Source organism: Bombina bombina, chromosome 6 (genome assembly GCF_027579735.1).
Source record: "Bombina bombina isolate aBomBom1 chromosome 6, aBomBom1.pri, whole genome shotgun sequence".
NCBI lineage: Eukaryota > Metazoa > Chordata > Amphibia > Anura > Bombinatoridae > Bombina > Bombina bombina.
Window position 1 is genome coordinate 165792448 of NC_069504.1, and position 14497 is coordinate 165806944.

Here is a 14497-nt window from a genome sequence, read left to right on the forward strand (position 1 = left end):
AAATAATCTAGTTGAACCATTATTTGTTCACTATGGGCTAGATTACAAGTGGAGTGCAAAACGTGCTTATGCGCAATCAGTAGCGCTTTTATATGTGCACTCATATTAAAAGACCAAAGTTATTTCTATTGCTCGAGTGATAAGGCATCTGTATGTCAGATAGCACAGGTGTGCTAAATCCCTCACATATGGGGGCCGTGCAAAAAAAGTAATGTTAGATATCTCTCAAGCACTAAGCCATGGCTGCACTAACTGTGCAAGTAGTAGATTTCTCAATGTAGTTATGTGCTATGCTACTAATAATAAGGGTTTACTTTAGGGGCTCTATTTATTAAGCAGCTGCTTCGGAGCCCCATTGTTTCAGGTCCGCTTAATAACGGAAGTTAAGAAGCAACGCTTAACTTGTCTTTTATGCTTGTGCAATGTTAAATGACGATAGCGTATGCTGTCTTTATTTAGAAAAGTCTAGCGTACATGATTCACTACAGCGAGTCATGTCTGCTCGGCTGTTGTTAAATCTACCCCTCTGTCTTAAAAAGCGCTAGATTTTACAGCTGTAGTTTGTATTGCACTCAAGCACAACGCTTATCTGACCACTTGTAATACGAACACAGTGAGCGTGCTAATAGCTCTTTCTGCGCTATCTATTCAAAGTATAGGGTGTGCTAAAAAACATTTCTTTTACAAGATATGACGAGTCCACGGATTTCATCCTTACTTATGGGATATCGCCTCCTGGTCAGCAGGAGGAGGCAAAGAGCACCACAGCAGAGCTGTATATATAGCTCCTCCCTTCCCTCCCACTCCAGTCATTCTCTTTTCCTGTGTTAGTGATAGGAAGAGGTAAAGTGAGGTGTTAGTTTAGATTCTTCAATCAAGAGTTTATTATTTTTAAAGTGGTGCCACAGTGTACTACTTTGTTCTGGGGTGTAGCCTAGACCAGATCAATCTCTTCCAAATAAAAAGAGAAGCATTTGGTGGCTTTAAAGCAATGGGAACTCGTGGGCCATAATTCTCACTGTGCCTCCCATATACTGATGTTGCCCCTGCTTGAAAACCTGAGACATTCTAACTCAGGACTTTCGTTTATTTCCAGGCCCATAGGAGGGAGAGGACCTCTTACGCCTGCAAACTGCCTTACTGCCAGGAAGATGAGGTAAGTGCTAACTTTATTCTGGGGTAAGAAGACACAGGATAAGTTTGGGCACTTTATTTTTCCAGAGAACCTCATGGTAATGGTGGTAAGGTCTCCTAGCATTCTAGGGGTTAATATAGCATAAAATTAGCTAGAGGTATGAATTGTGACACTCTCTCTCTCGGTGGTTCTCATGACTTATAGTAACCGTCCGGGAGATTTATTATGGGCAATACAGTGCTCTGTGAGAGGTTTAGTTTTCACATTCATAAGATGATGTCCTGTCATGTGAACTCGATGTGAGGGCTTCACTGTCTAACAGGTTTACTCTAAATTACTTCAGAGACTGTTCTGTTATTTATCCTGGTGACCCACATGATTTATATGGCTACCGGGTGATGACTAGAGACATATCTTGGTGTGTTGTACATGATAGAGGGCTCTCAGTTAATTCTGCAAACACTCTGCACAGTATGTGGCGAATAAGTTTTTTTAAAAGAAAAAAGAATCTGCGCAATTCTCCCGGTGGCTCAATTTACAAAATAAAGATGGCGACCGGGAGATGTTTTTTCTGTTTCGCCCATGGGGTTTCTGGGTGTGTTAGACGACTCTGCGCAGCTTGTTTTCTCCCGGTCATTTTGACATAAAGATGGGAGATGTTGTCTGTTACGCCCACGGGGCTTATATGTGTGTGGCAAGACTGTTGATTGTGACGATTCTGCACAGTTTATTTTTTTCTCCCGGTGGCTCTATTTGAGAATGGCGACCGGGAGATGTTTTAGGACTCGCTCTCTTACGTGTGGGTTGAAAGGATGTGTGCACTTCACTTCTTACATGTTTGCTAATTTCTCCTGACTCCATTAACATAATTCTGATGGCAGCAAGGAGATGTTTCGACACGCCCACGGGGCTTGTGTGTAATACACTTCATGTGTGCGGCACATTTAAAATAATGGGTACATTTTGATAATTGCCTAATCTGAGGGATTGCACAGTTTATTTCTCCGGTGACTCATTTTAACTAAAGTACTGAGGGGACCGGGAGTTGTTTGTTTTGATGCGATCACGTGTCTTATGTGTATACTACTATACAGACTATGTACTCTGTTTAACTGTGCTTCACGTTTTCAATGTAAATACGGTTCAGAGGTCCCTTTATCTATGAATGTGTGCTTCTGGTGTGCAAAATATTAAATAATCTCTGTTTCCTGTTCATTTCAAAGAATTGGGATGGAACAGTAGCACATAAGAGTTAAAGTTCCTTTACAAATTAAAGAGACAGTAACTTCTTTCCTATGTCAATTTTTATTATAATCACCCCTTTTAAACAATGAGTGTCTAGGAGTGCGTTGACAATACAGGTTCCAATTTTCTCGTTCAGTGTTCAGAATTTTTTTTCCTGGTCCACATGCTGTGCTCTGCGGTTCCAGAGCATGGGAAAGACGGGTATCCCGTTCTCCCCTTCCCCTATGGAGGGAGCTATCTCTACCCTGACTAAGCGTATGACTATCCCTTGCGAGGAAAGTTGTGCTTTCAAGACCCCATGGATAAGAAATTGGAGGGTCTTCTCAAAAAAAAAAAACTCATCAAGGGTTCTTATTGCAACCGGCGGCCTGCATTGTAACAGTCTCGACTGCGGCTGCTTTTTGGTCTGATGCTCTAGAAGAGTCTCTTAGAACTGAGACCTCTTTAGAGGAAATACAGGACGGAATTAGGGCACTGAAGCTGGCTAATTCTTTTATTACGGATGCTTCCTTCAGATAACCAAGTTAACTGATAAGAGTTTGGGATTCTCCATCTTAGCACGAAGAGCTTTAGGGGTAAAACCTTGCTCTGCGAATGTGTCCTCTAAATCCAAGCTTTTGGCTATTCTTTTCAAGGGAAAGATCCTATTCGGGTCTGATTTGAAAGAAATCATTTCTGATATTACGGGAGGCAAGGGTCATCTCCTCCCTCAAGAAGAGGAGACGACAGAGTAATTTTCGTTCCTTTCGTAATTTCAAAGGAGTCCCCCCTTCCTCTGCCACTAAACAGGAAGGAACTATTCTCAAGCCATAGCCACCTAGAGACCCAACCAGGCTGGGAACGAGGGTAAACAACCCAGGAAGCCCGCTTCTGCTCCCAAGACAGCATGAAGGGGCGGCCTCCGATCCAGGACCGGATCTAGTAGGAGGCAGACTTCTCTCTTTGTCCAGGCTTGGAGAAGAGACGTTCAGGATCCCTGGACACTAGAAATCGTGTCTTAAGGGTATCAGTTGGAATTCAAAAATTTCTTCCCAAGGGGAAGGTTTCTTTTTTCACGATTGTCTGTAGACCAGATAAAAAGAGACGCGTTCTTACCTTGTGTAACAGACCTCTCCACTATGGGAGTAATTGTCCCGTTCCAATATAGGAACAGGGGCTGGGGTTTTACTCAAACCTTTTTGTGGTTCCCAAAAAAGAGGGAGCGTTCCGACCCATTTTAGATCTCAAGAGTCTAAACAAGTTTCTGAGAGTTCCATCCTTCAAGATGGAGACTATTCGGACAATTCTTCCATTGATCCAGGAGGGTCAATATATGACTACCGTGGACTTAAAGGATGCATATATTCATATTCCTATCCACAGAGATCATCACCAGTTCGTGAGGTTTGCCTTTCTGGACAAACACTTTCAGTTCGTGGCCCTTCCTTTCGTGCTGGCCACGGAATTTAGGATCTTCGCGAAGGTTCTAGGGTCTCTGCTGGCGGTTCTCAGACCGCGGGGCATTGCAGTGGCGCCTTATCTAGACGATATTTTGATCCAGGCATCGTCTTATCAGCTGACAAGGTCTCATACCGGCATTGTTTTATCCTTTCTAAGGACTCACAGGTGGAAGGTGAATCTAGAAAAGAGTTCACTAATTCCACGGACAAGGGTTCCTTTTTTGGGAACTCTAATAGACTCTATATCCATGAAAATCAACGGAAGTCAGAAAGTTAAAGATTCTGAATACATGCCGATCCCTTCAGTCCAATCCTCGGCCATCAGTGGCTCAGTGCATGGAGGTAATTGGATTGATGGTGGCGGCAATGGACATCATTCCGTTTGCTCGTTTTCATCTCAGTCCTCTACAACTGAGCATGCTCAGACAGTGGAATGGAGATTATGCAAATTTGTCTCCTCAAACAGATCTGGATCAGGAGACAAGGGTCCCTCTTCTTTGGTGGTTGTCGCCGGATCATCTGTCCCAAGGGACTTGCTTCCGCAGACCCTCATGGGTGATAGTGAGAACGGACGCAAGTCTACTAGGATGGGGCGCAGTCTGGAATTCCCTGAAGGCTCAGGGTGTGTGGACTCGGTTGGAGTCTCTGCTTCCAATCAATATTCTGGAGTTGAGAGCAATATTCAATGCGCTTCAGGCTTGGCTTCAGTTGGTTTCGGCCAAATTCATCCGATTTCAGTCGGACAACATCACGACTGTGGCTTACATCAATCATCAGGGAGGAACAAGGAGTTCCTTATCGATGACAGAAGTATCCAAGATAATTCGGTGGGCGGAGACTACCTCTTGTTATCTGTCAGCAATCTACATCCCAGGAGTGGACAACTGGGAAGCGGATTTTTTGAGCAGATAGACGTTTCATCTGGGGGAATGGACTCCATCCGGAGGTCTTTGCCACCCTGATTTTCAGATGGGGCAGACTGGAGCTGGATCTTATGGCATCTCGTCAGAATGCCAAGCTCCCGAGATATGGATCCAGGTCCAGGGATCCTCAGGCCGAACTGATAGATGCCTTGGAAGTGCCTTGGTCGTTCAACCTAGCTTATGTGTTTCCGCCATTTGCTCTCCTTCCCCGGGTGATTACTCGAGTCAAACAGGGGAGGGCTTTGGTGATTCTCATTGCTCCTGCGTGGTCTCGCAGGACTTGGTATGCCGATCTGGTGGACATGTCCTCTCTGCCGCCGTGGAAGCTTCCATTGAGGCAGGATCTTCTCATTCAGGGACCCTTCCATCATCTGAACCTAATTTCTTTGCAGCTGAATGCTTGGAGATTGAACCCTTGATTTTATCTAAGCGAGGGTTCTCTGACTCGGTTATTGATACCTTGATCCAGGCACGTACGCCTGTTACTAAAAAGATTTACCATAAGCTATGGCGTAAATATCTTTATTGGTGCGAATCCAAGGGCTACTCATGGAGTAGGATTAGGATTCCTAGGATTTTATCTTTTCTCCAAAAAGGATTAGAGAAAGGGTTATCAGCAAGTTCCTTAAAGGGACAGATTTCTGCCTTATCTATTTTGCTACACAAACGTCTGGCAGATATTCCGGATGTTCAATCCTTTTGTCAGGCTCTGTCTAGATTCAGACCTGTGTTAGACCAATTGCTCCTCCTTGGAGTTTGAATTTAGTTCTTAAGGTTCTTCAAGGGGTTCCGTTTGAACCTATGCGTTCCATAGATATTAAAATGTTATCTTGGAAAGTTTTTATTTTTAGTTGCTGTTTCTTCTGCTCACAGAGTTTCTGAGCTTTCAGCATTTCAATATGATTCTCCTTATCTTATTTTTCATCCCGATAAGGTAGTGTTATGTACCAAACCTGTTTTTCTTCCTAAGGTTGTTTCCAACAAAATTATTAATCATGAAATTATTGTTCCTTCATTTTGTCCTAATCCTTCTTCTAAGGAGCGTCTGTTACATAATTTGGACGTGGTCCGCGCCCTGAAGTTTTACTTGCAGGCGACTATAGAATTTTGTCAATCATCTTCATTATTTGTTGTTTTTTCCGGAAAACGTAGGGGTCAGAAAGCTACAGCTACCTCTCTTTCTTTTTGGCTGAAGAGTATCATCCGTTTTGCATATGAGACTGCTGGACAGCAACCTCCTGAAAGAATTATGGCTCATTCTACTAGGGCTGTAGCTTCCTCATGGGCATTTAAAAATGATGCTTCTGTTGAACAGATTTGCAAGGCTGCAACTTGGTTGTCTCTTCACATTTTTTCCAAATTTTACAAATTTGATACTTTTCCTTGTCCGAGGCTGTTTTGGGGAGAAAGGTTCTTCAAGCAGTGGTGCCTTCCATTTAGGTTCCTGTCTTGTCCCTCCCTTTCATCTGTGTCCTATAGCTTTGGTATTGTATCCCATAAGTAAGGATGAAATCCGTGGGCTCGTCATATCTTGTAAAAGAAAAGGAAATTTATGCTTACCTGATAAATGTATTTCTTTTACGATATGACGAGTCAACTGCCCACCCTGTCATTTTCTAAGACAGGTCTTTATTTTTGTTAAACTTCAGTCACCTCTGCACCTTGGCTTTTCCTTTCTCTTCCTAACTTCGGTCGAATGACTGGAGTGGAAGGGAAGGGAGGAGCTATATATACAGCTCTGCTGTGGTGCTCTTTGCCTCCTCCTGCTGACCAGGAGGCGATATCCCATAAGTAAGGATGAAATCCGTGGACTCGTCATATCGTAAAAGAAATAAATTTATCAGGAAGCATAAATTTCCTTTTTGGCCACATTAAGATACTCTGCTTAAAATTTTTAGCCAGCCACTTGTAATACCAGATGATTTGTGTTATTTTTTTGCTCAAGACCAAGTTCAAGAATAATGCACACTCTACTTGTAATCTAGCCCTATATTTTCTGTAAAAAGTTACTTTGTTGTTTACTGTTTTAATAACCCCCTACCCCCATGCTCAATGATATTTTTGTTTTCTACCTTTAACAAGCGATTGGTACAGCCAATATCAAGCATGCCACCCGCCCTGTATTTTTATAGCAACGGGCTCTAACGCTTCTGTTAGCTGATCTGATCATCTAGCTATCTAGTACTTTTCTTTCCTAAGATATGGTGAGTCCACGACGTCATCAATTACTAGTGGGAATATCACTCCTGGACAGCAGGAGGAGGCAAAGAGCACCACAGCAGAGCTGTTAAGTATCACTCTCCTTCCCACAATCCCCAGTCATTCTCTTTGCCTTCGTCAATGGAGGAGGTGAAGTTTTGGGTATGAAGAAAATTAAATTTCTTTTGCTTCAAGCAAGATTTTTTGGGTCTAGCTGTAGTCCACGTCAATCTCTTCAGTAGAGTACTGGGGGCTTTAAAACATTTAGGAACTTGTGAGGTGGGCCTTGCTGCGTTTTCTTAACATGTTTGCTGCCCTAGTATAGAAAGCCAGAGTAGGTTTACTCTGTTCTTTCTTTTTCCACAGGTCTCTGTAAGGAGTGGCGTCCTTTCACACCGTGTGAGCTGTCCTCCTGTCGGACGGCTAGACTGCAGGTAAGTGCTTTTGTCTTCCAGGTTGGAGACTTGCACTAAGTAGAATTTATTGCAGTTAGGACATAATAAATCCTTGGAGAGGATTTTAATCTGCAGTGGCAGGCACTTTTGCATGTGTGAGCCTTACGGGGATATTTTCCTTGTATAAATCATCCCCAGAGGCTGTAGTTTATTTTAACTTTTTCAGTCCCTAAGTAAATTTTATTTTCCCCTGACGTTATGCTAGTTACCACTGTAGTACAGTGGTACATTTTCAGTTACGAGATTGGGTCACTGAGAACTTCAGAAAGTTACCGTTGCTATGTGTCAACTTTTCTTCACTGTCTTGTGCCTGGGAAGCAAAGCAGGACCTGCTCATGGCTCCTGCCTGACGATGTGACTTTTACAAAATTCATCGCTTTAATGTTTAAACGTTTTTTTTGTCAAAAGCCTTTGTTTAACTTGTGTTACTCGGCTGTGGAGAATAAAGCGTGGTGCGCATTTCATTCTTTGCCAATCTGGGTCTCTGCCTCCTTCTTAGGCAGTTAAGCAGAGCGGGGCAATTTTCAGTTTGCTTGGGTCCGACCACGTGACCCCGCCTCCTTCTCTTGCAGAAAAACAGAGCAATGCCATTTGCAGCAGTCTCCGAGTAGGGACTAGCGCATACTGTTCAGAGCTTATGCTCAGGGGGCCGTTTATAATGAATTTTTATTTAAAAGAGCTGTGACACTTGTTAAAAGAAAATATGGTGTAACACATGTGATATGCCCTGTCTACCATTTCCATTTATATTAGTAAATATGCATGTTTTAATGATCTTTGAAGTTATGTGAAAGGCGTAATATGATCTTTTTAATTTCCTTAAGGTGACAGTACACTTTTAATTGTGGTTACAGGATATGTGTATTGGGTATCATTTATCATGGTTTTGGAATAGAGGCTGTTCCTATGAATACAGATTGAGTTATCTACCTCATGTTTAGCTAAAGACTTTTCTAAATAAACGTACATTTTTGTTTAGCCTCATGTCTCTCAGGATGATGCTGTCAGGCAATGCACAGCTTCCTCCTCAACCGTCCCGGTATCTATGGCATTATCTGCTTTCTAAGCACACAAATGAGAGAAACCCAAACACCATAGGCCGTAGCTCAAAACCACAAGGAGCGATAATACTTAGGACCCCAAGAAATACCTCTGGGTATTCAGTGAAAGTACATCCATATATCACAACATAGGAACAAGTGCAGAGTCACTCACCCATCTGCTTCAAAGCCCTGTCACAGCCAGCGTTACTACATGATGTGTAGCAAACCTGTGCCGCACATGAAGATTCCGACTTCAAATCGCGCGACTCACAGGATCTCCACTGGATGGCTCATGCGGTGGTGTAGACTGCTTACGTCACTGCTTGTCCTCCAATCGAAGGCTCTCCCCTCCGGAGTAATAGGACCTTGGGTCCGCTTCAGTACATAGCAACAGCTGATGTGTCGGACAAAACTGGAGTAGTTATATTAAATGAGAGGCTCCGACATCCATCATAGGTAAAAACTTGAAAACTTTATTCGTATAAGTTAAAACTGGAACACAGCAAATTCATGAAAGGAAGAGTCAGACGTGGGCGCAGCACAAACAGGCTTACGCATTTTAGATGATATCCGTAGTCACAGCCTACATTTTTACCTATGATGGATGTTGGATATCTGCTTTCTTCCATGTTATAGGGAAGATGCAAGAGGAAAATTAGATTAGAGATTCAAATAGTAAGGTTTCTGTTCCACTTGCTGCTACACAGGTTGCCCTTCCTCATAGGTCTGATGAGGAGGATACGTCGGTAGCGTCTAATGCTGAAATCTCAGATTTGGACTGTATAATTCCTTCTTCTGATGCTGAAGTAGTATCCTTCAGATTTTAGCTTGAACACCTTTGTGTATTGCTAAAGGAGATTTTGGCTTCTTTGGACGACACCGATACTCCTGTCATTGTCAACCCTAAAAAATATAGTAATTTTAATGATTACTATGAAGTGCCTTCCACTGTGGAAGTGTTTCCTGTTCCAGGCTGTGAGCACAGGAATGGGAGATACCAGGGATTCCTTTTTCCTGTCTCCTGTCTTCATGAAGATTAAGATTAAGCATGATGAAACAGTCACAAGTTGACTGAGAAACGCATTGCTTGTTTTTATATGTTTTTATAAAGTAAGTTGTTATACTTACTTCTCGCCTATATACATTTTGTTCTGCCATACACCTGATATTTGGTGTACCTTTTGCTGGGATATTGTATCCTGTATCGCTGAAGTTCGAGCCACACGGGAGGTCAGTCTGCTGGGTGACTGTTAGATTCCAGCCTGCTCTTTTTGCACCAAGAGGGGTGCTTTACCAAATGTCAGTGCAATTTTTCTCATATACCATCTTTCAAAAGTATATATAGTGCTTGGCCATGTGGCGCTTCTGTTCTCTTATGTCCTCTTCATGAAGATGTTTCCTGTCTCTGACTCCATTAAAGTTTCATGGAACACGGTGCCTAAGGTAGAAGGGGCCATTTCTACTCTGGATAACAGATCTACTATTCCTATAGAGGATAGCTTCTCTTTTAAGGATCTAATGGACAAAAAGCTGGTGGCTTATTTGAAGTTTGTATTGCCATTGTGTTAAGTGCGGCATCTTATTGGTGCAACACCTTGTCTGATTCTATTTTGGTATTGACTCCTATGGAGGAGATCCATTACAGAATTAAGGCTATCAAGCTAGCCAATTCCTTTAATTCTGATGCTTCCATGACAGTTATTAATCTGGGAGACAAGATATCTGACTTTGTTGTGCTAGCCCATTGGGCATTGTGACTAACGTCTTGGTAAACACAGAGCCACGGGTTCAGATCCCCACACAGCCCTGTCAAGCAGAATGCCTTCCACATTTTACAGCTGATGTTACCTCTAAGTCCAAGCTTCTGGCGCTTCCTTACATGGGTAAGCCCTTGTTTGGATCTGGTCTGGCAGAATTCTTTTCTGATTTTACGAGTGGAAAAGGATCTTTTCCACCATTAGACAAGAAGATCTGTCCTAAAGGACATCAGAGAATCCCGCAACCGAGTCTAGATCAGCAGGAAGGGTTTGCCCCTGATCCGGGATCGGATCAAGCGGGGGCAGATTTTCTCTCTTTTATCAGCATGGATACGAGATGTCCCAGATTTCTGGGCCTTGGATCAAGACTTCCTCCCAGGGGCAGTTTTCTCCTTTCAAGATTATCTGCTGTCCAGATAAAAAGAGAGGCGTTCTTGACATGGTTTCAGGATCTTCCTCCCTGGGAGTGATAGTTTCAGTTCCTGTAAAGGAACAGGGCCTAGGATTCTATTTAAATCTGTTCGTGGTTCCCATAAAAAAGGAACAGGGCCTAGGATTCTATTTAAATCTGTTCGTGGTTCCCATAAAAAAGGGAACTTTTCAACCTTTTCTAGACCTGAAGTGTCTCATCAGGTTTCTCAGAGTACCATCCTTCATAATGGAGACTTTTGTTCCATTCTTCCTTTGGTCCAAGAGGATTAGTTCATGACGACCATACCCCTGAAGGATGCGTATCTTGATGTTCCCTCTTCAGGGATCAGCTCCTGAGATTCGCCTTTCTAGACAAACTCTTTTAGTTTCTGGCTCTTTCGTTTGGCCTTGCCACAGCTACATTTTCTCAAAAGTTCTGGGGGGATTTCTTGGCAGTGATCAGGTCTTGGGGAATTGTAGCGGCGCAATCCTGGATCGGCATATCGGCTCAGGTGCCATATTTTCAATAAGAGATCTTGTTTTCTTTTCTACGTTCCCCAGTTGGAAAGTGAATCTGAAAAAGAGTTCCCTTGTTTCAGCTGCAAGGGCAGTTTTCTTAGGGACCATAATAGATTCCTTGTCTATAAAATAAAAAAATAAAAAAAATTCTGATCAGTGGCTCAATGTATGGAGGTAATTGGTCTGATAGTCAATGCCATGGACATCTTTCCTTTTGTTCGATTCCATTTGAGAGATCTGCAGTTTTGCATGCTCAGACATTAGAACGGGCAACATTCGGATCTGTATTAGAGGATAGATGTAGATCAGTCGACAAGAGACTCTCTTCCGTGGTGGTTTTCTCAGGAGTATCTGTCTGGGGCACATGCTTCCAGAGACTTTCCTGCATGATTGCAACCAAGGACGCCAGCCTGCTGGGATGGGGAGCAGTCTGGGTCTCGCTAAAAGGCGCAAGGACTATAAACTCGTCAGGAGTCTGCTCTCCCCATAAACAGCTTATTTACAATGCTCTGATGGTTTGGCCTCAGTTGTCCTTAGCCTGGTTTTTGAGGTTCAAGTCCGACAATATCACCTCAGGGAGAAACTCAGATTTCCTTAGCCATGAAGGAGATGATTTGGATTGTTCAGTGGGCGGTAGCTCACAATTGCTGTCTATCTGCCATCCACATTCCAGGAGTGGACATCTAGGAAGTGGACTTCAAGAGCAGTACTGGGTTGGACCCCCTTTTGCCTTCATTCTTTGTGGCATAGATTCAACAAGGTGTTAGAAACATTCCTCAGAGATTTTGGTCCATATTGACATGATAGCATCACGCAGTTGCTGCAGATTTGTTGGCTGCACATCCATGATTGAATCTCCCATTCCACCACATCCCAAAGGTGCTCTATTGAATTGAGATCTGGTGACTGTGGAGGCCATTGGAGTACAGTGAACTCATTGTCATGTTCAAGAAACCAGTTTGAGCTGATTTGAGCTTTGTGACATGGTGCATTATCCTGCTGGAAGTAGCCATCAAAGATGGGTACACTGTAGTCATAAAGGGATAGACATGGTCAGCAACAATACTCAGGTAGGATGTGGCATTTAAACTATGCTCAATTGGTACTAAGGGGTCCAAAGTTTGCCAAGAAAATATCCCCCACACCATTACACCACCACCACCAGACTGATACAAGGCAGGATGGATCCATGCTTTCTTGTTGTTTACGCCGAATTCTGACCCTACAATCTGAATGTCGCAGCTGAAATTGAGACTCATCAGACCAGGCAACGTTTTTTCAATCTTCCATTGTCAAATTTTGGTGAGCCTGTGCAAATTGTAGCCTCAGTTTCCTGTTCTTAATTGACAGGAGTGGCACCCGGTGTGGTCTTCTGCTGCTGTGGCCCGTCTCCATCAAGGTTAGTTACTGTTGCCTTTCTATCATTTCGAACAAGTCTGTCCATTTTCCTCTGACCTCTGACATCAACAAGGCATTTTCGTCCACACAACTGACGCTCACTGGATATTTTCTCTTTTTTGGACCATTCTCTGTAAACCCTAGAGATGGCTGTGCGTGAAAATCCCAGATGATCAGCAGTTTTTGAAATACTCAGACCAGCCCTTCTGGCACCAATAACCATGCCACGTTCAAAGTCACTTAAATCCCCTTTCTTCCCCATTCTGATGCTCGGTTTGAACTTCAATGTGAAGAACTTTGGAATGTGAAATATATTTTATGTCGGGTTAGCACACTTGAGAAAACGCAATTGAGTTTGCGCGACTTGTTGGTTGTTTTTTTCGTGCTCCATTGAAGTCTATGGGGAATAAATTATTGCGGTTGAGATATTCAAAATTCTGCTTTTTGCCCGCATCAGGTTAGAGTGCAAGTGAAAATGTTTTATTTTCAACTTGTAATACGCGCGCTACCCGATGCGATAAAGCTTACTTCTAGCAGAGTTAACGTGGGAGCGCAAACTACCGCTCCACTCGTAATCTAGCCCATAGTGTTTTGAAAGGTGAACTAGTTATTGGTCACCTGGATTTAATATTTTATTGAATATTATAAAAATACATTTTATAACTAGTTACCATTAATTTTAGTTACAATTAGAATCCCTGCCTCCTAAGCGCACGTACTGTACATTATATGCCACTATACAATAGCTCCTGGTGGCCCCAGATCCTTCGACTTCAATTATTATTATTATTTTTGCAAATTGTGAATAAGTTTATCTTAAAACGATATGAAACCCAACATTTTTTTTCCTTGATTCAGATAGAGCATACAATTTAAACAGCTTTTCAAGGTACTTATACTATCAAATGTGCTTCATTCTCTTTGTATCCTTTGTTGAAGGAACAGCAATGCACTACTGGGAGGTTGCTGAATATGTCAGGAGAATCAATGGCAAGAGGCATATACTGTATGTGCATTGTGCAGCCACTAATCGGCAGCTAGCTCCCAGTATTAACAAAGGATACCAAAAGAACAAAACAAATTAGTTAATATAAGTAAATTGGAAAGATTTCTGAATCATGAAAGAAAAATTGTGTTTTGTGTCCCTTTAAATATTCCTCTACATATATTGTTTATGAAGATGATTGTATACTACATACAGATTAGACAAAAAAATCTACCTTTTTACAGTGTATTCTTACGTCTTATTTTTCTCCCCAGGCGTATGGTATTGTTTTTATTCACAAGATCAAGCACAGGCATACTCTTGCCAAGAACCATTTTTCACAGATTCCAGAGATGGCACCATTCCTGCGAGGAGAGACGTCCAATCACGTGTCCACATAAACTTCTTCTTTTGTGTCAGTTTAAATCTCCAGTATGTCTTAAGTCCAAATTTGAATTTTCTATATATTCGCTCTTTGTAAAAAAGTATGATCCCTATATGTGCTACATTTGTATTAAATATATATTTATCTATCTATCTATAGTCTATGTGTGTGTGTGTATATATATATATATATATATATATATATATATATATACACATACACACACACATACATATATATATATATTTATATACTGTATATATATATATATATATATATATATATATATATATATACACGCATTTATAATAATATATTTTATACAAACTGCTAAGTTGATTAAGTTAACATTTATCAGTACACATTGATCCAAAATCTGTATTGTGCTGTTAAATTAAAATAAATGTTTTCTTTTTTATGCTACACGAATTTTAAATAAAATCAGTATTTATTCAATGTGAAATGTTCAGTGTCTGCCATAGAAAATAAAAAAACACTTTCAGGTATAAAGGGTTTTAGAGTCATGTAATACCCTGCACACTTAATGCAATAAAGCTATTTATTTTTACTGGTGCTCTGACAAATTGCTGACAGACATTTGGC

The 14497-nt window shown here is 41.8% G+C and overlaps 1 protein-coding gene across 1 annotated transcript in view; it reads left to right on the top strand.

The window, feature by feature from the left end:
• IQUB (IQ motif and ubiquitin domain containing) overlaps nucleotides 1-13947 on the top strand; it is a 271536-nt gene extending 257589 nt beyond the window's left edge. The window contains exon 13 of the mRNA XM_053719193.1: nucleotides 13785-13947. Within this exon, the coding sequence (XP_053575168.1) occupies nucleotides 13785-13910 (126 nt within the window). The 3' untranslated portion in view covers nucleotides 13911-13947. The remainder of the gene's footprint in view (nucleotides 1-13784) is intronic.
• Nucleotides 13948-14497: the final 550 nt, after the last annotated feature.